The sequence below is a fragment of the Semicossyphus pulcher genome, unplaced genomic scaffold (assembly GCF_022749685.1).
Source record: "Semicossyphus pulcher isolate SPU_LCO1_2020_fin unplaced genomic scaffold, fSemPul1.0.p SCAF_4, whole genome shotgun sequence".
NCBI lineage: Eukaryota > Metazoa > Chordata > Actinopteri > Labriformes > Labridae > Semicossyphus > Semicossyphus pulcher.
The window spans coordinates 16,913,015-16,938,947 of NW_027211715.1; the positions used below are offsets into that span (position 1 = coordinate 16,913,015).

General features: G+C 44.3%; 1 protein-coding gene across 2 annotated transcripts in view; it reads left to right on the plus strand.

Moving 5' to 3' along the window:
- Positions 1 to 25,933, plus strand: part of tle2a (TLE family member 2, transcriptional corepressor a) — a 42,910-nt gene that overhangs the window by 12,277 nt on the left and 4,700 nt on the right. Inside the window, exons 3-12 of one of the 2 annotated variants that reach the window (XM_069679417.1) lie at positions 12,434 to 12,497; positions 16,243 to 16,287; positions 19,108 to 19,170; positions 19,510 to 19,584; positions 20,143 to 20,356; positions 20,749 to 20,765; positions 22,150 to 22,245; positions 23,835 to 23,879; positions 24,596 to 24,757; positions 25,090 to 25,213. In XM_069679417.1, the coding sequence (XP_069535518.1) occupies positions 12,434 to 12,497; positions 16,243 to 16,287; positions 19,108 to 19,170; positions 19,510 to 19,584; positions 20,143 to 20,356; positions 20,749 to 20,765; positions 22,150 to 22,245; positions 23,835 to 23,879; positions 24,596 to 24,757; positions 25,090 to 25,213 (905 nt within the window). The remainder of the gene's footprint in view (positions 1 to 12,433; positions 12,498 to 16,242; positions 16,288 to 19,107; positions 19,171 to 19,509; positions 19,585 to 20,142; positions 20,357 to 20,748; positions 20,766 to 22,149; positions 22,246 to 23,834; positions 23,880 to 24,595; positions 24,758 to 25,089; positions 25,214 to 25,933) is intronic. The other variant, XM_069679418.1, reaches the window with a different exon arrangement.

Consider the following 25,933-nt stretch of genomic DNA (forward strand, 5'->3'; position numbering starts at 1 on the left):
CATTCAGCAGGGTCACAGAGTCAAAATTTTTGTAATAATTTCTGTGGTTGAATTGTTTTCATAGCCGTTTTGGATAAAGGACTCAGGAATGAGACAGCAGTGTGTGGGCGTTTCTTTGAGAATTCTTCCTCTTTGCATCTGCAAAAAAACAAATCTACATGCGCATTTGTTTCGAGCTTATTGTTGTCCAGTTGTACCAATATTTTCCAGCACAATACTGGCAGCCATTTCTGTAGCTCGGTAACATCTTTGATCGCTGCTGTCGTCTGAATGTCCGTGTCTCGGTGTGAGAGAATGTCTGGTGTACTCGGTGAATCAAAAGGACAACTCAAGGTCATTTCTCTGTCATAACTTTTGTAAAAATCCCCTGAAAAGTCTTTGCAGAGCTCCTGTAAACCACCCTTTGAACGGGGCCTGACCCAGACAAATCCAGCCATTCAGTGAACATGAGTCACCCCTGGATCTGTTGGTGGAGACGGTATGATCAGCTCCTCTGGCAGCCGTTCAACGTGTCTCCTTGTGTTACCCAAATACCTGGAGCGGCGCTCTCTTGCCAAGCTTTGGGTAGTGAGAACCAGCGAGGAGGATAAACAATAAATGAATGATGAGATTAAGAACACGATTGGGAACAAGAGCGAGCTTGTGATTCCATTTTCATCTTGCAGTTTCTCCACCACCACCACCACATGCTGTGTAAGCAGGCCCGGGTTAGGTTTCCAGGAAAGTCTTGTTCACCCATCCTACCTGCTTGGGCAGCAGCTAACCCTGCCCACAGGCTGTTATAAGCTGGGTATTAATCTGCTGTGTTGTCGTGCTCATGACAACAACTAAAACTGATACTGTAACCATGGCTCGTAACAAGAGCTTATTGGTACAGATTGTTTTATTACATGTGTTTTATTTTACCTGTCAAATGTGTGCTTAACCTTGCAGGTATGTATGAACCTGTTAATTCCACTGACTGACTTTTGTTTACTGATAAGTTGTGTTTTAGAGTTTTGAGTGTTTCATTAGATTTGAAGCTGTTGTAAAAGTGTTGCTTGAAGTGGGTGAGAATACGGTCTTATTAATAGATATTCAATGTTAGTGTAATGACATCAATTTACAACATTTTACCAAACAAATTAATTACTCCACATGAAGTCAATTCTGTTTAATTTATGAAGCCTAAAATCCAACATCAGACATTTTAATTGGGGGCCTTTTTTACTAATGTAAAATTACACACTAAAATGTTATTCAACATTTTGTTTTACAACACATTCAATTGCATTGATTAACAAGTTAACTATGCACATTGGCGTGCATTCTCCACACACTCAGCAGCTAGTTTATTAAGAATTATTCCCCCTTGTACAACAGACCTGCAATAGTTCCTACCAACATGAAGTTTATAATGATCACTTTTCTTTTAAACTTTTTCAGAGAGATGTTGTTTCAACTCTATCGTCATTTAGCAGGCCGCAGTTTGTGCTGCTGTTGAACTGCATTAATATTTTATTTCAGAGGTGTTTCTAGTATTGTGTGTCCCTACAATATATATGATCAAAGGTGCACTAAATATTAGATAGCTGTACTAAATTAAGTGCCAACTTAATTTGTATGTTAATACTTTACTTAGGAGTGTGATCGACTGGCGATCAGTCCAGGGTGTACCCCGCCTCTCACCCATTAACAGCTGGGATAGGCTCTAGCCCGCCTGCGCCCCTGAACAGGATAAGCGGTATAGATTATTATGATTACTATATTTCAAAGTCCTTTGCTGACATCATTTTAAAAGTAATTCCAAAGTCTTTCCATGATAAACATGCAGCTAAAACATGGATACTTTCAGGTCGTAAAACATCCATTATGTAGTAAAGGTTTCCCTTTAACATCACAAGCAGCAGCAACAACAATCGACTCTTTCCATAACAGTGTAACTGTCCAAGGACAGTTTGCTCTCCAGATGTAAACCTAAAAGCAGTCTGTTGGAAGCACTTTTGGAAACCTCCAGTCAGATAGCGGTCAGTAGGATTAACGCTAACCTTGTTTAGTCCTACAGCGCAACGGCCAAAGCACTGATCACATCTGATTGCAGGCACCTTAATGTAATCAGAGCCACTTGTACACTATTAACGCTGTGGGCAAAACATGACCTGAACGCCCACGGAGCCACAATGAGACACACTGACACACTCCCAGTCTGATGCATGTGCTTAGCACACACTTATACACATGTAAGTCCCCAATTATCTTCACACACAAATAGCCGTTGTCCAGAAATAGCAGGGCTTAGTCGTGTGTATTTTGTCTGCAGAGAAGGTGGCTGGATTCTGATGGATGTTGGATTAGACGGCAGGAAAGAGACGGAGGGAAGGGATTAGCGCTGCTGATCTGCAACTGTGTGTGTTGTGTGTGTTTGCGCGGGAGGATGGATGGGTGGGTGGCAGGCCGCGTTTCTAAATGTGTGCGTCGTTTGTTGGATTTGGTGGCATGTGTGTGGCGGGTATGCGCGGATGTGAAAGATTACCAAGTAAGCTAAAGAAAGGGAAGGGTTAATTAATGAAAGGGTCATCGGTTGGTCAGCTGTCCTGATTACACAATCAGGTGTGCGTGTGTGTGTGTAAACTATCTAAACAGGCTGTAATCAGCAGACTGAGGGGAGATGGGAGGAGCTGCTGACACAGAGCTCTCATTACTGTAATTCTCTTTCTGTAAACACACACACACGCTCACACATACATAGCCATATATCAGTCGTGATTCAGTGTGTGTGTGTGGTCTTCAGAATAAGATGGGCTCTTCACAGGCCGCTAACACGCTGCCACTCATCACTTGCGAGCCCCTCCACCCATCTCTGTCCTCTCACTTCACACACACCCTAAGTGCGTGTGTGTCATCCTTAAAATATGTAACTGTCACTGCACCAAATTCAGCATTTTCCTACAATAAATGGCAGCGAGAGTGTAATATTTGCCAGATGTAGCTCGTTCTGAGAGAACACACACTGTTTAACCTCAGTCATGTGACACTGCGGTCACAGGTTTATCTCTGGAAGAATAAGTTGTGCTCAGATTACAGGAGTTAAGGGCAGATTTAAACCTGAGTCACCCTCTCCTGCAATTAGAAATCTGGTTTGGGCTTTCCGTCGGTACAGATGTTCAGCCCAGATAATCTGACTTTATGGCTCGACTCTTAAACCTCTCCAACGGCTCGCAGACTTATCGGAGCAACCTGGATATTATAACAAGAATTGATATTCAGGACTTAAAATCAGGACGATAATGTCAGTACTTTCTAAAAGAGCACGGCAGCTAATGAGAGAGGGGGAGAAAAGGAGACAGAGCTGCTGATGGTGTTTACAAGCATGGGTACACATTCTAGCTTCTGGGGCTAACGTTAGCTAGCATACCACTGGTGATGGAAAACTAACATCTCACCCCCTCTTCTTCCTGAAAAATACACAACCCATGTGGACTACAGCTGCATTACTATTGTCTCATTCAGACCTGCTCAGCCTTTATTTGTCCACTGCAAAGCTTCTCTACAGCATGTTTTGTTTACATCTGCTTCCCCTTGAAATCACATAAACGATAACACGAGGTGCTACATGGTCACTAGGGTGCACACAATTAAAAGTTTGTTTGTTCTTAAAGACTTTGGAGAGACAGGAAACACTGGTATAAGAGAGTGGGGAATGACACGCAGCAGAGGGCGTAAGTTGAACCTGCAGCCGCTGCATTACGGACTGTAGCCTCTGCATATGAGGCGCCTGCTCCACCCACTGAGCCCAACCAGCGCGCCCACACAGTAATCTTACTGTCCTTTAGTTTAGTGAAATTATTTCCTTATCTTGTTGTGTGTGCATATTTGACTTCAGAGCTTCTTCTTCTGTGCGTGATGCAACCTATTTGTTAGGATCTTTAAAAGCTCCTTTAGTCTTAGCCCAGCTTTAAGTGTTGATTGACAGAACATTCAGAAGGACATATCGTCTGGCATTTATCACTCTTGAGTCCCAAACTTTTGCTGGTTCTACGTTCTCAAATGTGAGAAGTGCCAGAGTGAAGAGCTGCTCTCTCTGTATTATGTTGGGGACTTTGTTGAAAACATTTGAAGCCGTCGGCTCTGGCTTTAAGACGTCGCATGTTTTATATAATAGATGATCTGAAGACCGGCTAATCCAGTGTAGAGATAAACCGATATGGTTTTTTCAGGGCTGATACCAATTATTAGTAGTCAAGGAGGCCGATAACCGATATTTGGAGCCGATATTCATTTGCAGTAAAAGTAAAAATATTGGCGTAAAAATTTTGAATAATACAAACTCCAACACTCGAAACTTTTTCTCCTCTCCGCCGTGTGTGTGAGCACTCTGCACTCTTATCGGCCGTCGGATAAAAAAAAGAAGAAGAAAAAAATTTTTTTTTAAAGGCCATTGCCGGTATGCGACAAAATGCTGAATATCGGCGCCGATAATCGGCCCGGTCGATGATCCGTCGATCCCTAATCAAGTGTGAAAAAATCAGCACAGAACAAGAACATATAATCCGCTCCTTGGACTTCATTTTTGTAAGTAACATTTGTGACTATTTTGTAATGTTTATCTATTGATCATAAAAAACGAAATGTTATTACTATAACTTCTGTTCTCTGAAGGAGAGGAACAAGGTACAGCACATATAGTGTGTGATATCACGCCCTTACTTTATGTGTCGTACAGAGTGAATCGACTGAAAGGGAACAAAATGTTACGACTATAACTTCTGTTCTCTGAAGGAGAGGATCGAGGTGTAACACATATAGTAAGGGCCTGATATCCCATACTATGTGTTGCACTGAGTGAATTGACTGAAAGGGAACTCATCAGGCTGATGAAACTACATCCCGTTACAAACCGTGTGACAACTAATTGTTCCCTTTCTGTTCAGTCTGTTTAGACAAGTCAATTACTCTGTTAGCAAGATTCAATTAAGTGCTTTTAACAGGCTGTGTGTGTGTGTGTACAGATAAACAGATAAATAGGGATCATCTCTGTTTAACTGCCTGTCACTCATCAAATCATTAAATTATATTTGCTTTAGGACGGGCTGAGGGTTTGTCGTTGGCAGTTTATTTGTGGGTTAATTTGTGTGATACATCCTCCCTCTGTTTTTATTCTGCGTGTGTGAGTGAGAGAGCTTTCTGAAAGAGCAGTCGCTGCAGTGAGTCTGGCACCAGAGAGGAGCACGGCTGGTCTGCTATTGTGCGACAAGATCCCAGCTTTGTTTTGTGTGTGTGTGTGTGTAGGTGTGTGTATTTGCTCTGGTACACACCCTTGAGAGATGATGAAAGAGCACACAGGCGAGCTGGGTGGGTCCCCTGTGTGTATGTGTGTGAGTGTGTGTGTTTGAAGAGAGAGGCTGTGAGGGGAGCTGAAGGTTTTCAGCGGAGCAGAGAGGAAAGGTTGATCAATAGTTAATGTGATGTAAAGTGAACAGTCACATACCTGGAGGCTGCCGGGCTAAATGCTCCTGACACTGTAAAGGCACGACACCGCCGCACTCACTACACAGCTCCCATCAGCGCGTGTGCTCTCTGCTGGCTGCTAGCTGTGTATTTGTGTAGCACTTGTGTCAGTTATGATGCTTGTTTGCCAAGACAGCGACGGGCTCCAGACTGCGGAGCGAGTGATGGAGGAGCCAGGCGTGTTAGCAGCATGTCAGGATTAATAAGGATCAGTAGGTTCAGTGTCGGGAAATATTTCACTAATACACTTATCTTCTAATTGATCAGCCAATGTACCTGATGTTGATTAATTACAACCTTTGTGATCATTTTTAAGTTATGTGTTAGCAAAACATCCTCTGCAGTTTGTTGCTGTTACGGGCGTTTTTTGACATTCTGACGTTTCAGATAAGTGATTGATTATTTAGGAAAATTAAAGGCAAACAACTAGCGAACAATTTCAGCGTTAGCCGCCACAGCCAGAAGCTCCCGAATCTCTTCATCTCTTCGACTTGCAGAAATCTTCCTGTCATCTTGTAAATGATCCTCCTTCTTCAACCTTGGATGTTGTCTAATCATCGTGTCATGTGCCGCTCTTATGGTCGCGTGATATAAATGTCATCACCCCGCCTTCTCTCTTGTGGTGACTATTACCTGCAGCGTTCACACGCCGACTCACCCCGACCTCTTGCGTTTTACTACGAGACTGCCGTCAAAAGGTCTCCATATGGCTCAGTGGTAGAGTGAGTTGGTGGTTCGACCCCCAGCTCCCTCAATCTACATGTTGAAGTGTCCTTGGGCAAGACACTGAACCCCGAATTGCTCCTGGTGGCATAGCCAACGATTAGTGAATGTGATGACTGATTGATAGTCGGGCACTTTAAGTAGCAGCCTCTGCCAGCAGTGTGTGAATGGGTGAATGTGATACGGAGTATAAAAGCGCTTTGAGTGGTGACAAGACTAGAAAAGTGCTATATAAGTACAGTCCATTTACCATTTACCATAAATATGGGGTGAAATATCCATTTGCGTTCACACATGCAGCCCACCCGGACAGCGTCGGAAATTGTCAGGAGTGCAGTGCACGTGTGAAAGGGACTATAGTTTGTATAAAATGCTCTTAAGCCTCTAAAGTTCTGATTAATATGAGGACATAAACACTTAAAGATTCAAGCTATAAAAATAACAATCCGAACAACCATCTAATGCCAGCTCTCAGGACTTGATGGTCTTCACTAGGGACACGAACACTTTCCAGTTTCCTGTCATACCCAGTTTAAGAGCAGCAAAAGACCAGTGACATCTGTCATGGATTAGTTAAGCCATTCTTTTCTAGTGTGAAAAATTGCTGTACGGTTTGTTAAATCCTTCTTTCCCAGAGCCCAGTTTACACGACATACATTTTAATCTGTCTCAACGAGCTGTCTGAAAATGCTAAATAATGAAATTAGGATGCAATCAATTTGATTTTTAATGACTCATCACTCAATTACACATCTGATCTTGATGGAGGCTCTATACCTGGAAGCGTATTACTCATAAAAACGTCATATCTGTCACAATAAAATCATATACTGTATAGTAACAGTGTAAATGAAGCCAGTTGTATGCCCTGGTGTTACCCTGGTATAACACTTTATTTTGGTAAAGCCTTGCACTTCAGTGTCCTCTAACTTACCTCTATTTGTTTGGAGCAGACAAACATTTTGCTGATGGAACGATAACATAACTTTCTTCCTTTTAACTCGAATACCTTTTGGACGCTGGTTTAGCTCAGTTGGTAGAGCAGGCGCCCCATGCACAGAGGCTACAGTCCTCAGTGCGCTGATCAAGGCTCGACTCCTGGTCTGTGACCTTTTGGTGCGTGTCCATTTCCTGTCACTCTTCACTGTCCTATAAAAATAAAAGGCAAAAATCCCCCAAAAAACCCCAAAACACTTGAATAGCTTTTGGTGATGCCCCTTGCACTGTGCCTGTAGTAAAAACACTGCAGTTCTTTGTACAGTCTATCCAACAACTACACAGCCGAGTATTTTTTTAATCTGCAAACACAATTGATAATATTCTGTGTGTTACCAGCCGGCACCCACTCATTTAATGATGCTTCGTTTCTGCAGTCCCTCTCTCACTGATCTGATGCCTCTTTGTGGAGAGGAAATCAATGTTTCCTTGAATTCAATCTCTGTAAACAGTTAAAATATTCTCAGACAAGCAAAAGAAAACCGACAAGCGCTTTATAGAAAATACAGACTTTGAAAATATCTTTGTTCTTTTCAGTAAAATAATCAATACGGGAAAGTAAAATATTGTTAAGAAAAAGAAACAGAGGAAAGAGTTGACATTTTTACAATACCCAGTAGCCTTTTTCAAACACAGACTAAAAAGGCAGTCGGCACATTTCTACAAAGTGCACCGTCTTAATTAGATGCTTCACTCTCTGCAGGCTCTAGTTAGTGTGTCTGTGCGTGTGCGCGTTCAGGCCTGTGTTTATTTTGCAGGTTTGTGTGTAAGCGCTTGTGCTCGTGTGTGCGTCTGGTTTCTCTGCGCTACATGCGTGCAGTATATGCTATATGTATGCAGTATTCGGTGTGTAAGGGAACACACACACCTAAATGCTTCCATGCTCCAAGTGGTATGTTAGTGAGCGTGTGTGTGTGTGTGTGTGTGTGTGTGTGTGTGTGTTCAGCTCTCGGTGCAGCACTGACAGAGCTGTCTGAAGGCTGGCAGGCTGCAGATTTGTAGCGCATTCGGCTGATCATCTTATCTCCTGTCACCGCCAGTGAAAGATTGGAGGAACCGAGCCCACCGTGGCACACACACGCACACACACACACACACACACACACTCAAGCACACGCACACACTCAGACTCATATCTCCCTCTTTCTTGCTGGCTCTTTCTCTCTCGCTCGCTCACTCAATCTTGTTTTTTTCCCACTGTGTTGCTGTGTCTTTCTCTTCATCCTCCAAACCGTCTCTCCCTCCCTCTCTCTCAGTAAATGGTGCTGAGCCAAACACTAATTATTACAGGCAATCATTTCGACATGAAATACCCACTTCCTGCTCACCGCTCTCCTCCCCTCTCTCCCTCATTTTCTTCCCTCGTCCAACTCTTTTATGCTCCTACAATCACATAATGGCACACACACACAAACACACACAAATGCGCACACACAGTAATTTCATTCCTTGAAGTCCATTTTGCGGGGAATGGTTATTTCTTTCTGAGTGCGACCTTGGGGTCTTTCCTGTAAGCACAAGTGTCCATCTGCACACTGTGTGTGTGTTTGTGTGTGTGCATTTTCTGCAACCTTGTAAGGCTTTTGTGCAATTTGCGGAGCACTGTGCCAAAAACAGAGGGCTGATTTTACGGCTATAGAGACATTGATTTTTTTCCCCCTGACTCTCTGCTGCTCATTTGCCAAATTGAAATCTGATGAGCCAAAGAGGTTTTGTGAATGTGGCGTTCAGGCCACAAATCATTTTAAAGCACTTCGAACCACAAGGATGATCTGATCTGCTGTGTGCGCTGTAAGAATAGTGTAAGGACGCATAATGCATGATACATTGATGAGTTGATTTATTAAATGATTAGTTTTTTGGTCATGTATTGGCTTTAGTAGAGGAGAAGAGAGAGCAGTGATCTAAGCCATCACAATTTATTTTCTTACATTCACTCACAGAACCAAACTTTCTGTTTCCAGCTTCTCAGATTATTTGATGCTTTTCTTTCCTTTTATAAAAACGACGTTTGTCGGACATCAGTATGGATGGAAAGTGATGAATCAAAAACTCTGATCACTGATTGAAGATAGGGCTGAACAATTGATTGAAATTTTATCCACGTTTCTATATGGCCGACTGCAATTTTTAAATTTGTCAAATGTGTGTAAAAACAGCATTTTAATTAAAACATTGTGTTGCACAGATGTTCTGGCCCACACATCATACACTGATGTATCAAATATCTTTGTTTGGTTCAGATCCCTGCAAAAATCACACTACAATCATTTTAATGTTTTTCAGTGAAAATGTGAATAATAATGTCAAAATTATCATTCCCTTTAATATCGCAAATCATATCGAAATTTAAATTTAAGTCAAAATTAGGGATGCGCAATATAGGAGAGCATCGAGTCTCCCCTGTAGTGGAATTGATATCATGCCTCTTCTTATTGTAGTGGCCCACTGGCAGATGCAGAAATAACATAACACAGTGCTTTTTAAAATGTGCACATTCACTGGGCAATACAAGAAAACTACTTAAACTTAGGTTTTGTACAAAGTGCCATATTTATTAGTATGAAACATTTTCTTTTAAACTGTAATATTCAAACTTAGACAAGTGGACATGATCCTCTCCCTGAGACAATCCTGACAAAAGCCACAACGAGGGCACATTTGACCTACTGCACAGAACAAATACATCAAATTAAATCGACCTTGCCGTCTGTTTCGGAGACTTTAAAAAACTCCCACTGCAGACATCGTGCACCCTTCTTCACGCTTGGCGGAAGAGGCGTGGTGCAGGCAGTGCGTGCGCACACTCGCACTGAGTTAATGTTGTAGCATTGCATCAAGCTTTTTGAGGGAATCATCGAGCATTTAGGCCGAATTAAAGCGTTGTTTTAATCGGAGGGAAACATTGGCAGAAAATATCGGCAGAAACATGACATGATGCCGATGCTGATAAGTAATTTTCAAGCCATTATCTGCAGATACCAATAACTTGCCAATAATATCGTGCATCCCTTGTCAAAATAATCGCAATTAGATATTTTTTTAAAATCGTTCAGCCCTAACATAAATTATTAGACATCACTTGTTTCTTGTTTGTTTCTTGGTCATGTATCGGCTTTATTAGAGGAGAAGAGAGAGCAGAGGGCAGCAGAGGCTCCGAGCTCTGACTTGAACTAGCGTCACTATTGATTATTTTCTGATAATTACTCATTGAACAAAATAGTCAAACTTTCTTAGATTCCAGATTCTCAGATGTGATCATTTGATGCTTGCCATGAAGACACCATGGACTGAAAGTGATGAATGAAAAACGATGATCACTGATTGAAGCAGCAATCTCAAAGAGCTCAAACATCTGTTTTGTTCACTTTGGCGGCTCTTCAGTCGGTAAGAGGTAATTGAAGACACGTTTTTTAACCTCATTTAGCTTCGACCCAAACATCTTCCTGGCTTGTGTTTTTCACTGATCGCCATTCTCGTTTCTTCATATGCAGTCATCAGTGTTTCTTGTATGTTCGGCAGCAGTAACCTTTCACTAAGAACGAAGCTAAGCGCTGCTGAGGATGGACGCCGCTTGTGTTTGTTCCCGGGAATGCCAACAGGACACGCTGCTCATCATAGCGCAGATTGTTGCAAATATTTTCTAATTAATACTTGTTATTGCCAATAAAATAATCGTATTAAAGACATAAAATCCACAACAATTACTTTTATATCTGCATGCTCATCAAAAACATTTCTGTAAATCTTTGTGACTGTGCGTGTGTCTAGACATCGCTCTGCTTCTCCGAGCTCATCCCAAGTTTATGTTGCGAAGAACACACTGGCAGCCATGAGCACGCACACACACACCGAACACACACACAGTCGCATTAGTCCTCAGCCCAGCTGTGAGTGACTTCTGCCGAGAGGCAATTCCACTGTAATAAAATCTATAGGGTGGGGGAGTTTAATCCTCACTAACCCCACCGCCCCCGCTACCCCCTCCACCCTCTCCGTCCTGCTTCCCTCCCTCTCCTCGCTCGTCCCTCTTCTCCTCAACTGGCTGCCGATGATAAATGAGTCAATTACGTGTGTGTGTGCACGCGGCGCTGGAGAAGGGGAGCGGATGGGGCCGTTATTACCTGTTGCGGCTGGGGGTAATGTTGCGGTATTAATCATATTCTAATTTTCCTTCGCCAAACGACTCTCACACCACCACCACCTCATCCACCCACCTCCAGCGTCCCACCTCACTACACCGCACCACATCCCCCCTATCAATATATCTGCCGCCCGCAAACATGTCTGCATAAACTGCCGAAGGCCCAAAATATACTACGTCTCTGGAGAGGTGGGGCGAGGGAGATGGAGGGTGAGCTGCAGAAGTAACAAGGGAGGTGTGTGTGTGATTGGACCTGACACACACACACACATTTAGAAGAGGAAGTTTGTGTGTATGTGAGCATGCAAACTCAGCCATCGGCGTTATCCAGTTTTAGAGGACACCAGGGACAGTTTTAGGGAGGAGAGACGTGCAGACACGGAGGACAGACAGAGTTATAGGACACATGGGAGAGGTGTTTGGCTGCCATCACGTCGAGGTGTGTGTGTGTGTTTCCACAGGCCTGGCTGTAGCTGTGGCAGCCTGACATGCCGACAGACTGAGCCACAGACACGGGTCGTGTCCTGAGCGTAAGAAGGAAGACGTGAGGCAGATTTATTACATTTCCGGACAGAGCTGGCCCTTCTGACCCACTTAATGCAGAAGCTTCGACTTCAGACAAACTTGGCAAAGTGTGCTGTCGAAGGTGAAAGAAGGGGGAGCGGACAGACAGACAGACAGAGAGACAGACGGGGCCGGCTGGTAATTGGGGAAGCAACAAAATGAGGAGGAGTGGAGGGCACAGGAGTAGATTGAAAATTGTCCAGAGAGAAAGAGAGACACCTTGGATGTGCCTGCCTGCAGTCTTGGCTGCGTTTCAGGCTCCGAGCGTGACTTCGTCTATTTCTGCTCTGCTCTGAGGTGATAATGGGCTGTCAGCACCCCAGTCACCCTGCTCCCTCCTCCCCCACTGAGTGTGAGAGAGAGGCAGGGAGGGAGGGGAGAGGGGGGGTGACGGAGAGAGTGAGGGAGAAGGGAGTAATTTGTTGTCATGTTGCTAATTGCATTGTGTATTTTTATTCGGGTTATGATACACATCAAAACTCACTTTGTCTTTTTCTGTCTTGTTTTCTGTGTTTGCAGTTTGAAAATGGAATGTGAGAAACTAGCTACAGAGAAGACGGAGATCCAGAGACACTACGTTATGGTGAGACGCACACACACACACACACACACACGCAGGCCATGTCTCTGCACATTCACTCATAACAAGTGGCAGTGCCAAGTCCGCTGAATCCCTTTCATCTGCTAACAGCTGCCAAACAACACCCACCAAAAACCACATGCGAGACCACACACACACACACACACACACACACACACACACACACACACGCACACACATATATTATAGGCCTGCAGAATAAACAGCACTTACATGGGCGTGTAATCCTGTTTCTTCTCTTTGCTGGTGTTTTTTTTTTTAACTCCAGGGCCGCTCTGCTGATCCACATGTGTCTATAGCCGTGTAAAGAACCTCATACTGTCCATGCATCAAATAATATATCAAACTGCCAAGTGCTGAAAGCTCCCCAATGTCTGCTCCGATTCAGACTCCTCTTTATTGTTTGAACTACTTCATTCAGAAACTTAGTTGTAGTATTGAACAATTTAAAACAGTGCTCATATTTTCTTGCCTTTGTGTGTTCCTGTTGCACAGATGGAATAAATGCAAATTAACTGAATTAATTTTGAGTAGCTTTTGTGTCTGAAGGAGCTTGTGTGCTCCTCTGATTTTAATTAGAGTGAAAATGGAGCATTTAACAAATGTTAAAGGAATTATTCAAGTTTAATAATGCTTTGCATCGTGTACGGTAGGGCTGTGACGGTAGCTGCATGACCGCAATAATATAATAGTTATGTGACGCCAACCGCGGGGTCGACCAAATGACTCATCACCATGAGTGATGTTGCTAGGTAACCATCCAGCGTCTCTGGCGCATTAAAATCAGTAAATTCACTATCCACACGTCTCAGGGACGCACCTCATCTTTCCATATAAAACAATACATTGTGAACAACAAAGTAGTTTTAAAAATCACAGTCATCCGCAAAAGAAACCTTGCTGTCAGAGCGCTGCTGTTTCAACCCTCTGTGCATCTAATCGGCGCAGACGAGCCTGTGTGCAGTCTTGTGACGTGCTAGTTCAGCCGCTACAACAACAGCTAGCTCGTCACCGCGGATTTAATTTCAACAAATAAGGAGACGAACTTATAAGAAACTCGCACCGCTCATGCTGTGTTCACTCATGTCAATAATGTTTTACCGTCTAGGGGACGCGCTGTAGTTAAAAAAAAAGCAAACATACTCTGGCAGCGGGCTGGGGTGCCAAAACACCGCCAAACCGCATAGGGACACTAGTGTTAGAGATACTGTACCAAACACTAGGGCAGTGTTGGTACTGAATATCTCTGTTATATTTGTAGATGTAACTTACAGGTAACCTATTGAATGTTGGGTTTGGCAGAGTTGCTGCTGAACTCTGCTTAACTCTGGACTTCAGAAACCTGAGTGTGTAATCTTGTATTCAAAAGATCAAAGGATTCACCTGTAAATGAAGATAATATTTGAGTTACTGATGGAGAGACGTTTCGTTGCAGCACTGTGCTCTACCCTCAGAGCTGTGCGGAGTTATAGATGTTTTACTGCCTTGTCACCAGCTGTCAGTCATCCCGTATCTCTGCTCTATTGGAGGTTACAGTGATCATGTGACGTGTTCTCTGACACCGCTGCTTGATTTTCCAAAATCGTTGTAAGTTTGAAGCTTTTGCATGTTCACTGAGCGCAGAGGACCTTTTAGAAGTAAGCATGTAAGAACAGTCTGAGTCCCAGAACTCTTCTTCAAATCAAACAAACAAACGAAGCACAGAAGCATTAATGTGCTTCAGGTCTCAATACTTCAGCGCTGGTGCTGTTCAATCAGCACTGTGTGAATATTTGTTGTTATACTTGATTAGCAGTCTTTTTCTTGACAAAGGCTTTAACTCTTTGTCTTTCTTTGTTTTTATGTCTGCACCAGCAGCTCTGACTTACCTGTGATCAGAAAAACACCCACAGCTGACTGAGTGTGTGCTGCCAAAAAAAGGCTACGTGGCAATCTTGGCGCAGAGGGGGGACTTGTGGGGGGATTGAAGTCTTGGTGATGGGGTGGAGGGGGTTATTTGGCATCGAGCACAGGCCAGGTCTCCTTTCCTGGCTGATGATTTGGTTTTGGATGAGTTTGGATGTTGCTAAGCAACAGGCGCAACTTGGCACACCGACTGCCAAGCAGAGCTGCCAGCTGCCAGGAAAGGCGTCTTTTATGGTGGCACACAGAGAAAAACGCACACACTCCCAGGGAAACATGCGCATGGATATACACCTATGTAGTGGCAGGCTACAAACACACACACATGCGCACACACACACACACACACACACACACACGCTTACTAACTGCCAGGAAAGATGTCTGGAGAGAGAGGACCCCTGCCATCTCCTCCCCATCCTGCCAGCCTGCTCCGGCTGCCTAACTGCCAATCTCCACTCTCCACAAGCAGTCACACTGAAAAGCAAATGTCAGCCTGTCACTTTTGGAGGCATCTGACTTTAAAATGTTCCCTCCTCCATCCATCTCTGAAGGTGGAGAGAGAGAGAGAGAGGGAGGCAGAGCGGAAGAGAGAGATCCTCACCTGTCCCCCTCTCTCTCTCTTGCTGGCATTCATTTCCTCGTGCGTTCCTCGCAGCTCTTTGTACTTTGCGGGAAGAGTCAGGGTCAAATAGCTCACATTAGACATGATTATTGCAATAGTCTGTCACCTTCCTCTGCCCGGGCGACAATTTTGCTGCCTCGCGTCCGATTTCTGGCTCCTGAAAAACTCGCCTCAGGGTCATTTTAGTGCCATTGACTTTCAGCAGAGTCAAGGTGAAATTAGCGGCTGTGTGCTTTTTTATGGGCACTTCAGAGTGCATGTACGAGGGCTGCTATCATCTGAAGCTGAAGGATAGCTCTGTGAGAGGTTCAGGACTCGCGCTGCTGGATTTATTTTAGTAAAAACAGTGACTGAACTGTGTCCAACATCAGTTACATTTATGGCTGTAATTGTAAGTTATGTATGTTGTAAGTCTGGCAAGTTTTCTTTGCTGCTAGACTGAAATAAGGCTGAACAAAAACATTTTTTATTTTCAACGAATCCAGTAAAAACTATAAACAACAACAATATGTTTTTTAATACGTTGTGACTTCCTGTCTGCAGCTCTCAGCCCCATAAGCCTCTTCTGTTCTGCGGACATTAATCTTTTAAAAACAGGTCACAAACATATAGTTTTATCTCTACAAAAGCTCAGTAACAGCGAGGCACAGCAGTTTCCTAGAAAACTTTTATCAAACAGCGCGTAATGTTGTATTTGTTGGCGACTACTTTAAGCCCCAGATTTAAACATGTTTGGTGTTTTAGGCAGCATGTGTGTGGGATTAACTAAAGGAATAAGTCGTTGCTGGTTTGGAGCTTTTGTTGAGGAAAAACAGATTTTCTCTTTGTTTATTAATTTATCTTTTTTCTCTTTGTGCAGATAAAATCAAACTACACGTCCTAATTTTATTACATTTAGCTGCAGGGATGCAAAATCTAGATGATTTATTGATGGGTTTTTGGTGTCTGTCAGGTGATCTAGTGATCTTTAAAATGTTTCATTCAGAAGACGGTGTTTGCAGACGCTGAAATAACTTGTGTTTTCAGTTTGTATCCAGTTTGGATTCATAATTAATGACTTTGTTTTTATTACACGAGGTCTGCATTTCTCATTCAGGCTCTCAGAATAAAGTGATTATGATAGAAAATAAGCCCCAGCCTCCTGCATATTCCTGTTTCTGTACCATCATGTGCATTCATTGATGTCCTGCTGTGTTTCAGTACTACGAGATGTCCTACGGCCTTAACATCGAAATGCACAAACAGGTGAGTGAGCTCCTGGTCTCAAATTCAAGCTCTGTCTCTCTCTCTGTCTTCCTGCATGTCTGTCTATTAACCCTTTCCCACCAAAACAAGCGTGTTGACGCAGGTTTTTCAGACCCAGGGAAGACCCGCTTATAGATGCCGACTGTCTCTTTTCCCATTGCCAGTGGAGTATCCTCCTTTTGGTCTCGTTTCTGCTGCGTCACCGTCTGACGTCACAAACGCACCGGAAACAGGGGTGAACAACAAACTTCCCCTCAAATCAGAAGAAGCTCTCTCACCTCACGGCCAGAACTTCAATGCGTGTCAGATCGGAGCCGAGGCGATAATTACCGGGGTCTACTGCAGAGTCATTTGACCCGGGTCTGAATGCCAATTGCAGCCTTTCCCACTAAGCAAGAACGCCGGGTGTGTTTTGACCTCATATGTTTCTCGCCCCCTCTCTCATCCCTCCTGCCCCACACTCTTCAAACCTTGCATTATTTTCTTGAACAATTATCAGTGCCTGCAGTCAGCTCCAGTCAAACTAACATTTTTAAAAGTCTGTCCATGTCTCTCTTTCTCTCTCTCTCTCTTGTCGCCTGTGTCTCTCCACCACTGTAATGTCAGCGCTCCCTCTGATGGACCTCTATAGCAGCCGTATGCTGTGGAGGCGTTAATAGGATCCACAAACAGAATTCATTTCTGCACCACAGACACACAGATGAGAATACTCTGCCCTTCTCCGAGCCTCCAGAACAGCTTCCCCTCTCACCCGTCATAAATCCCTGTCTCTTACTGCCTCTGTGCCGCCCCCCCCCCCTTCATCCTCCTCCTCCTGCTCCTCTGTCCCCCATCCCTCTTTCTTTTCTCCTTCCCCTTCAATCGCTGTCTTACTTTGTCTTTTTTAATGCTCCCCTCCCTTAATCTCCATTTCTTCTCCATCCCTGTCTCTGTCTCCCTCCCTTCCCATTTATTTCTCTTTCTCTCTCTTTATCTCCTCTGTTTTTTCTTCTTCTCGCCCCCTCCCTCCCTCCATCCCTCCCTCCCTCCCTCCACCTCTGCCTCCTTGCAGACATACAGTCCATGCTGAATTTCACTTTAAATCAGGTCACTGCCTTCCTGCCGTCTACTCTCCCTTTCTCTCTCTCTCTTCGTTCATTTCGCCATCTCACTCGCTTCGCTTTTGTCGTGCCGCCGCTGCCACTCCACCACCCCCCCAATCTCGGTTTTTCCTCCCCCGCCTTCCTTCTGTTTCTTCTCTCTCTCTATTTCTCCTCTCACTCCCACATCCTTCGTTCATTGGCTGTCATTCCCTCAACCCAATCTGCCCTTTTCCTCCTCCTCCACCTCCTCTCCTTCCTCCGCCTCCTCTTTTCATTTCCCCTCTCCCATTTTGTCCTTCCCTCTTTATCCTCCTCCTCTCGATTGCTCGTGTTCTCTCCCTTTCTCTCTCTCTCTCTCCTGAAGATGTCATTTAGTAGTTGGAGTTCTCTAACAAGAAATCATTGTGTCTCCCTTGGGGTGGGGGGTGATGGATTCAGAGGATGGAGGGAGAGGAGGGAGGGAAGGGGGGCACACTGCTTGGCTGAAAAATGGAGAGCGGGGGGAGGGAGGGAGGGAGGGAGGGAGAGATGTGGGCAAGGGAGAGGAATGAGAGCGAGTGAGTATGAGAGAGGAAGAGCGAGAAAAAGGAGGGGGTGGAAGTTCAGTCCGGCATCAATAAATCACTTAAGAGAGAGAATGGGGTGGGGAGAGTGTGTGTACACATAAATACACACACACATGTACATGCATTCTCTCTCTCTGTAACACACACACACGCGCACACACACACATACACACACAGCCAAGTCTATCTGTCAACAAGACAAACAGCCTGCGGCCATAATGATGTTGTCATGATCTCTGCATGCATATCATTACTGGCCCTAACGGCCTTGTTGGGCCTGCCGCTAAATGTGTGTGTGTGCGTGTGTGTGTGCGTGTGTGTAGACATCACATGACAGCAGCGATTTTAACACTGATTTCTGCTCTAACGTGGGGATGGGAGAAATGAAAGATGGATGGAAAGAGCGATACATGGAGTAAGATGGGAGGAAAGATGGACAGGAGGAGAGAGAGACGGAAAGAGAGATGATGATGAGGAGGAGGGGGGAGGAGGAGACGGAGAGAGGGGGGAGGAAGAGTTTGCTGTTGGCAGTGTAGCAGAGCAGATCGAGACAGACACACACCCACAGCAAGAATCCCTGACCCCCAGCAGGAAACATACACACACACTCAAGCATGCAAAATGCAAACACACACACACACACACACACACGCGCGCACACACACGTACATACAGAGAGAAAAGATGGGGAATCTAGCATCTTTTATCCATCAAACACGCGCATACACACACACACACACACACACACACACACACACACACACACACACACACACACACACACACACACACTCTCTCTGTGTGGGCTGGCTGAGGCCGCAGCAGATGCTGTCCATGAATATTTTAGCCAAACTCCCTGGCAGAGTTTCCATTTGCATGGACCAAATGTAAGCAGCTGAAATATTTACCACACTGGCCCTGGGAGAAGCAGGCCACGCTGTGAGTCTGTGTGCGTCTGTGTGCGTCTGTGTGCGTGTGTGTGTGTGTGTGTGTGTGTGTGTGTGTAACCTTTATGAGTGTGTGTTTTAGTTTCTGTTCGAGCTTAATCTTGGCTTTGTGTGTGTGTGTGTGTGTGTGTGTGTGTGTGTGTGTGTGTGTGTGTGTGTGTGTGTGTATGTATGTGTGTGTGTTTATTCATCAGAGCAACAGTATCTTTTCTTTTTTTCTTGCAGACGGAGATTGCCAAGCGGTTGAACGTGATCTGTGCTCAACTCATCCCATTCCTGTCGCAGGAGGTGATATACACCACACACACGGCACACACACACTGTACTGCATCTACCCCCCCCCCCCCCCCCCCCGGTCTGACAGCAGCCCTCACACAAGGCGTGCACATGCATTCATACAACAGGCAATCACTCACGCACACACTCAGAGCTGCAGACGGACACAACTTTAAAGCACATTCCTCGTCCACCGATTTGTTTGCATCTTTTACCTGACTGGAAAAAAAAGTGTATTTCATTTATGCTGTTTTCATACTCATTAAGAAATATTACACACCATGAATATTGATTGACTTTAAAGAGGGAAAAAGTCTGATTATTAATACATTAAATTCTTTTGTTCCACAGCACCAACAGCAGGTGGTCCAGGCCATGGAGCGCGCCAAACAGGTGACCATGGGGGAGCTAAATGCTTCGATAGGGGTACGTGGGCTCCCCCCTCTGCCTCATAGCGTGTGTACCTTATCCTCCCATTGATTTATATTCCCTCCTTTTCTTTTTGCTTTTATTGAGGCACATTTTTTTTGGCCCACTCTAAAATCCACAGATTATCAGATCATATTTTTTTTAAGAGGGATTAAGATGTTTATTTTACAATAAATATCTATGATAAATTGGTTTAAGATGTTTAAATTCAAGTGGCCTTATCAGGTACCTGAACAGCATCACAAATTGATCCATATCATTTTTCCAAATATGAAAAATGTAACTCTTAGTTATGGAGAATTAAAATATATTTCTGTTTTAGTCTCCTAATTCCCCATCACGCTGGTTTAGCCGCAGAGCTTCCCTCCCTAAAGAGCCACTGCCTTGACCCTAGCATTTCTCCTCCGACACTCGTGCACGTCGCACCTTCCTCATTTCCTCCTCTTGGTCACTTCCTGGTGAGCCACGTCTTCAAGTGCTTGTAAGTCACCCAGATCTTTCTTTGTTCTGTCTCCTCTCTCGTTATGTTCCCTCCTCTATCCTTCCTCTCTACAGCAACAGCTTCAGGCGCAGCACCTCTCCCAGCATGCCCAGGGTTTGCCAATGGGCCCACACCCATCAGGACTGGCCCACCCCGGCCTGGCGCTCGGCGGAGGATCCGGTCTGCTGGCTCTGTCGGGGGCTCTGGGGGCCCAGCTGGCTGCCAAAGATGAGAGAGCACACCTAGAGGCAGCAGCCGCTGCCGCCGCCGCTGCAGAGCATCACAGAGGTACAGGAACACTTTCAGTCACGCTTGTTTACTTATTTTCTGTCAGTTTGTGTTTCTCTTAAAAAAAAAAGCTGTAAAGCTGCAGCTGAGTTTAGAGCTGGGACTAAAGTTGGATCACGTTCTTAGAAATGAATCCGTCTCGCTGAGACGGGAGAAGAGTAAACACTGAAGCTTGGCTCGATGGATCCTGATGATTGGCTTTACTTTGGCAGGGAGAGGAGTTTTGTTGATAATAACACTCCTCTGGGATCTTTTTCCTCTGAGTCATCAGCTGCAGAGTGATGTGAAGTGATAGTAGATAAACTTGCATTAATGTGTGCGTCCTTATCTGCCCCCGGCTCTGCTGTGGTCCCGTACCTGGACGTGTTTGGTGCTCCTGCTGGAACGAGCAGACCGCGAAGCCGGACCAGTGAGTACAAATTAATACCAACTTACATCAAGTACACTCACACCTGTTCACATATTTGTTCAGCAATCTTTGTGTTTCCTAGAAGTCCTAGATCCTACAGTTTCAAAGGAGTGGCATGAATAAGATAGAAATATAAACATATGAACTGGTGGTGGACTAGTTAACAGGTTATTACTGTATATTGTATTTGACACGCAGAAAGAAATGTTCATTCCCTCAAGTACAGTGCTTTATTTTAACCTGAACAGATATTAATAAAATATGTATTTATGTTGTTGATGCGTCCAGACACATTTTACATTGTTACACGCTGTATTGTCTCTTTAATAAAAACCACTTCTTCCCTGGAAACACAAAGGAACTATTAGCAACTAGGGATGCACGATACTGGATTTTTTGCTGATATCCGATATGCCGATATTTTCCAAAGCTTTTCGCCGATTGCCAATTTCAGTACCGATATATTAGCACATGTTTTTTCCACCTAATTGCAGAGAACATGAAGTCTCCCCTGTAGTGGAACTGATTTCATGCCTACTCTTATTGTAGTGGCCCACTGGCAGGTGCAGAAATAACATAAATGCCATATTTATTTGTATGTAAGATTTTCTTTTTTTTCCCTTTTTTTTGAGATGGAAAATATCGGCAGGAAAATGACATATCTGCTGATGCTGATAACATGCCGATAATATCGTGCATCCATATTAGCAACTTATTCAAAAATTACCTCGTGACCCTTTAAAAACAATCTGGCTTTCATTAGCAGTAACAACACACTTGTGCTTGTACTTTGTAAAACAAAGCTGACATTAAGATTTAACTTTGCGTTGACCTTTTCCACTCGTTGAACTCTAATCACAAACTGTGACAGCTTCGATTACGTCTCCGCTTTAAAATCAGGATAAAAACATCTCAGTTTCTTACTTTTTGTTTCCTTTGGCTTTTATTATTTTATTCCGTCACTGATGCTGGACCTCGTGAGACAGCACATTATTTCTCACTCCATCATCATTATGACATTACTGTTTGAAAATATCCTGCTTCAGTGGCAAAGCGCGCTCCGGCAGCGGCCTTAAAGAAAACTTGCAGAATTCGCTCTCGTCCTCTCACTCCTTCAGTGAGCCGACCGATCGATGCCCGCTGATATTCTCTCACATTCGTCTCTGAAGCTTATGAGCCAGACATGATTTATGCAGTCCCTCTCACCTCATTATCGCCCTCTTCCTCCCTCTCTGCCCTCACTTCCTCCTCTCCCCTCTTCCTTCCTCTCTTCCCCTCTGTGCCCCCCTTGCACTCGTCCTCTTTGCTCTTTGCTCTCTTTGCTTCCTCTTTTCTCAATTCAATCTAACCCCTCCTCGCCCCTCCGCTCTCCCCCTCTCTGCAGAGCTCTCTGTCCAACGGGGATAAGGGTCGCTCGGCAGACTACCTCAGCAACGGCAAGAAGAGGAAAGCTGATGAGAAGGAGTTCATGACAGACTATGTGAGGCTCTTTCATAACACTGTTAAATGTTTCAGTAACTGGAGGGAAGTTTCTCATAACTCTGCCAGACGTTTGCAGAGAAGACCTGTGCTGTGTGTACGGTGAACAGAGGTGTAAAGAGTACTGAGATATTCCACTCGAGTAGAAGTTCTGTTAATTGACTGAAATTGTACTCTAGTAAAAGTAAAGTACTTAAATACTCAAGTAAAAGTAAAAAGTAGCTCACTTAAAAAGTACTTAAAGTAAAAGTTATTTAGTTCATTTCCCATCCCGCTCATTTTTATGATATACAAATGTTGCCATGGTTACCTGACACATGCATCCTATGCAAATGCAAACCTGGGCTCTATGTTTACATGTTTTGGTGAGAGACAGACCTTTTGTCAAAGAATAAGATCCTTTGTTTAACCAGAAACAGCAGTTATATCTCTCTCTTCATAGCCACCAGACTCCATTGACAAAAACAGTCATTTTTACCTCGCAGGACACGGGAGTTGCTGATGGTGTACCGCTGCCTCGATCGGATAGTTTGTTTGTGTTGGTTTGTGGTGTTTTAAAGGGTTCGTTCGGTTCCCAACTAACGTGTTACAACGTGTAACGAGGCAGCGGTACACCAGCAACTCCCATGTTCTGCCAGGTAAAATGACTGTTTTTGTTAATGGAGTCTGGTGGCTTTGAAAAGAGCGATCTAAGGGCTGTTTCTGGTTAAACAAAAGGTCAAAGGTGGTATTTCATCTGAACTCTCTTCTGTCCCATTCATGGCTCACTCACGTTATGCGTCGGGTTAGTAGCTGCAGGTCTTCTTTGCTTCAGACTCGAAAATGAACCTGCACCGCTGTTTTGTCCCGATGCACGACACTTTTACCTGAGTGGCCTGTTTTTGATTGACGCATTTGATTGGTGTCTGGTCCAAGTCAGTTTTTCTTTCTAGCTCGCAATATCCTTAGATAAATATTTTACAATTATTTACATTTTACAAATGTAGCTGATTACTTTAAAACTTTAATTTAAAGGAAAATTACTGACTTATACATATTTAATACCAGTGCGAAAAATACTCGAAAGTACAAGCACACCAAAAAGCTACTCAGTTACAGTAACGTGAGTACTTGTAATTCCTTACTTTCACGTCTGACGGTGACCTATAGTGAGCTAATGGAAATATTCACTCTGTGTTTGTGTTAATGTGTAGAAACAGATATATAAAGCTTTGTTAGGGAATCTTTGAAATCTTCATATTACCGCTTTGTTCCAAAGACCTGCAATATTAAAATCAGCGGCGCCTTGGAGGATTTCACCTCTCCAAGTTAAACATCTAAAATTAATTACATCTCTACTGTCCGCTGTATTAACTCAGGGCAATCTCATCTCAAGCAATAATAAGTCAAGATAAGATATTTAATTTTCCTCTGTTTGTAGCCCCGTAAGTTAAAGCCACAAAACTTGTTTTATAAAAGTTCTTCAAACGGTTGCACTCGCCTCTGTTTGTCTTTGACTTCCTGTGTGTTGTATATTTCTACATGTAATCTCCATACATCACACAGCAGAGCAGGAACATCTAATCTCCCGCTCTCTCTCTCCTCTCACAGGGCAGCGACGCGGATAAGAGTGATGATAATTTGGTGGTGGATGAGGTTAGTAGGCGGCCGCCGGCCTCTGTCGGCCTCTCTTCATCGCTTTCATCTGCATACATCATGTAAACACACCCAGCAGGAGCATCTGAATAATAATCATAATAACAATAATAGCCCCCCTCTCTCCCCCTCCTCTGCCTGCCCTTATTTCACAACATACATAACCATAAAGTACATGCAACACACACTCGACTGCACTTTATTGTAACTACACCTCTAAGTGTAATTCTGTAGGAATGACTTTAGAGGTTTTATGGATCTTTTTCTTATCGTTACATCCAAATGAATACACAAGTTGTTCACCATACAGCAGTAACTGAGGGAACACTAAGCACCTGAAAGCTTTTACAATCCTGTGTTGGGTCGTGTTCGGAAAACTCTGCTGGCTGCAGGAAGTCATTAATTTGACATTTATTGCAATGAGTCTGAAAGTGATAAACGTATAACAGAAAAGTTTGTCTTGAGAAGTTAAAGGGTAGCAGTTTTCTCAAAGGGAACAATTATCAGGGGCCAATTTTTAATCAGCAATTACGTCCTGAAATAAACTGTCCTTGTTCTGTGCAACACTGCGAACATATCATGGCTGAACAAGCTCAGAAAACCCCACTGATTGGTTTCCCGGTGATCTCTGAATCACAGAAGAACGAAGGAATGAATCATGGTTACTTGTAAATATCTGTCTTGCCTCATAAAGTTTTCTGTGTTTTGATATCCAGGACCCGTCGTCCCCCCGCAGCGTGCAGTCTTACTCATCCAGGGAAAACGGCCTGGACAAGATGCCCCCGTCCCGTAAGGAGGGCCCCCCGCAGGCCAGCCCCACCTCCCTGGCCTCCTCCAGCAGCGCCACCTCCCCGTCTCGTGGCAAAGAGCCCCCACAGGTAGAAATCTGTATGAACCCACACATGATGTTTATTGGGCCACAAGAAGGCAAATATGTGAATCATTTTTGTGGTGTTATTGACACGTGCACGCAGCTGCTGTATAGAGAACACATGGTGTATTTCAGGACAGGACATCAGTGTTTCCATGCTGTCAGCTCACACTGTTCTGCTGGGGTTTTTTTTAGTCAATAGTTCTTGTCTTTTCGTTGTTCCTCCCAGGCTGGCTCCGTCCTTCACTTTAAAGCTGTTTTTCTAGCTGTGTTTATAAACCCCTTAACCCCTGTCTTAATTTATTTTCACACATTTCCCTTTTTTCTCTGCTCATCCAGAGGGAGAAGTCCAGCACTCCAGGTATGAAGCCAGGGACCCCCATGTCTCAGGAGTCCAACACTCCAGGACCCAGCGGACCTCCGCAGTTCCGGCCTGTCCCTGGCAAGCCTGGCGTCGACCTCGGTAAGAACATCCCACGATCTCTCTTGTATCCCCTAAGGAACAAAACCTTATCTTCAAAGGCACTGAGCTTGAGAAGGCCTAAGGTTGGTGTCAAGTGAAACGACAAATCTTTATCAGTGAAAAGACTCATGAAACAAATGTATCCATCCCTCCTCTCAGTGCCACAAACTCCCTGCACAAAGACTGGGTATAAAATCTACCTTTGCAGAGAGGAGTTTCCAGCCTGCACCAGCCTTGTTTTATGCGGTGATTCTATCACAGGCCGCAGTAGTTGGTATGGGTGTCAGCCAGCTCCCCACCACCCACCACCATCTGGACTTAATAAGCAGCTGTGGGCAAAAATATTCAGCGGCCTCACTTTTTTAAATGGAAAGATTAGGGAAGGTGATGGACTGTGACTGTGAGCTGCTTCATAATGAGCCTCCGTCTATTCCGCTGTATCTCTTTCTCTCTCTCCCTTTTTATTTCTCACATCACCTGTTAGCCCCCGCTCGGCTTCACACACACCATTATGCATGCATACGTACGCGCTTGTAGATGCAGCTACATGCACGGAGAGGAGGATGTAGAGGATCACACACACACACACGTACACACATATTGACTCGCTGCAGGGAGGTATGGTGGCCAGCAGGGGTCAGTAGTGGTCCAGTGCTGCAGCGGGGGGATGTCCTGCATTTCTGTGTTCCATGCAGCAGCCTGTCAGTCACAACTATCTTC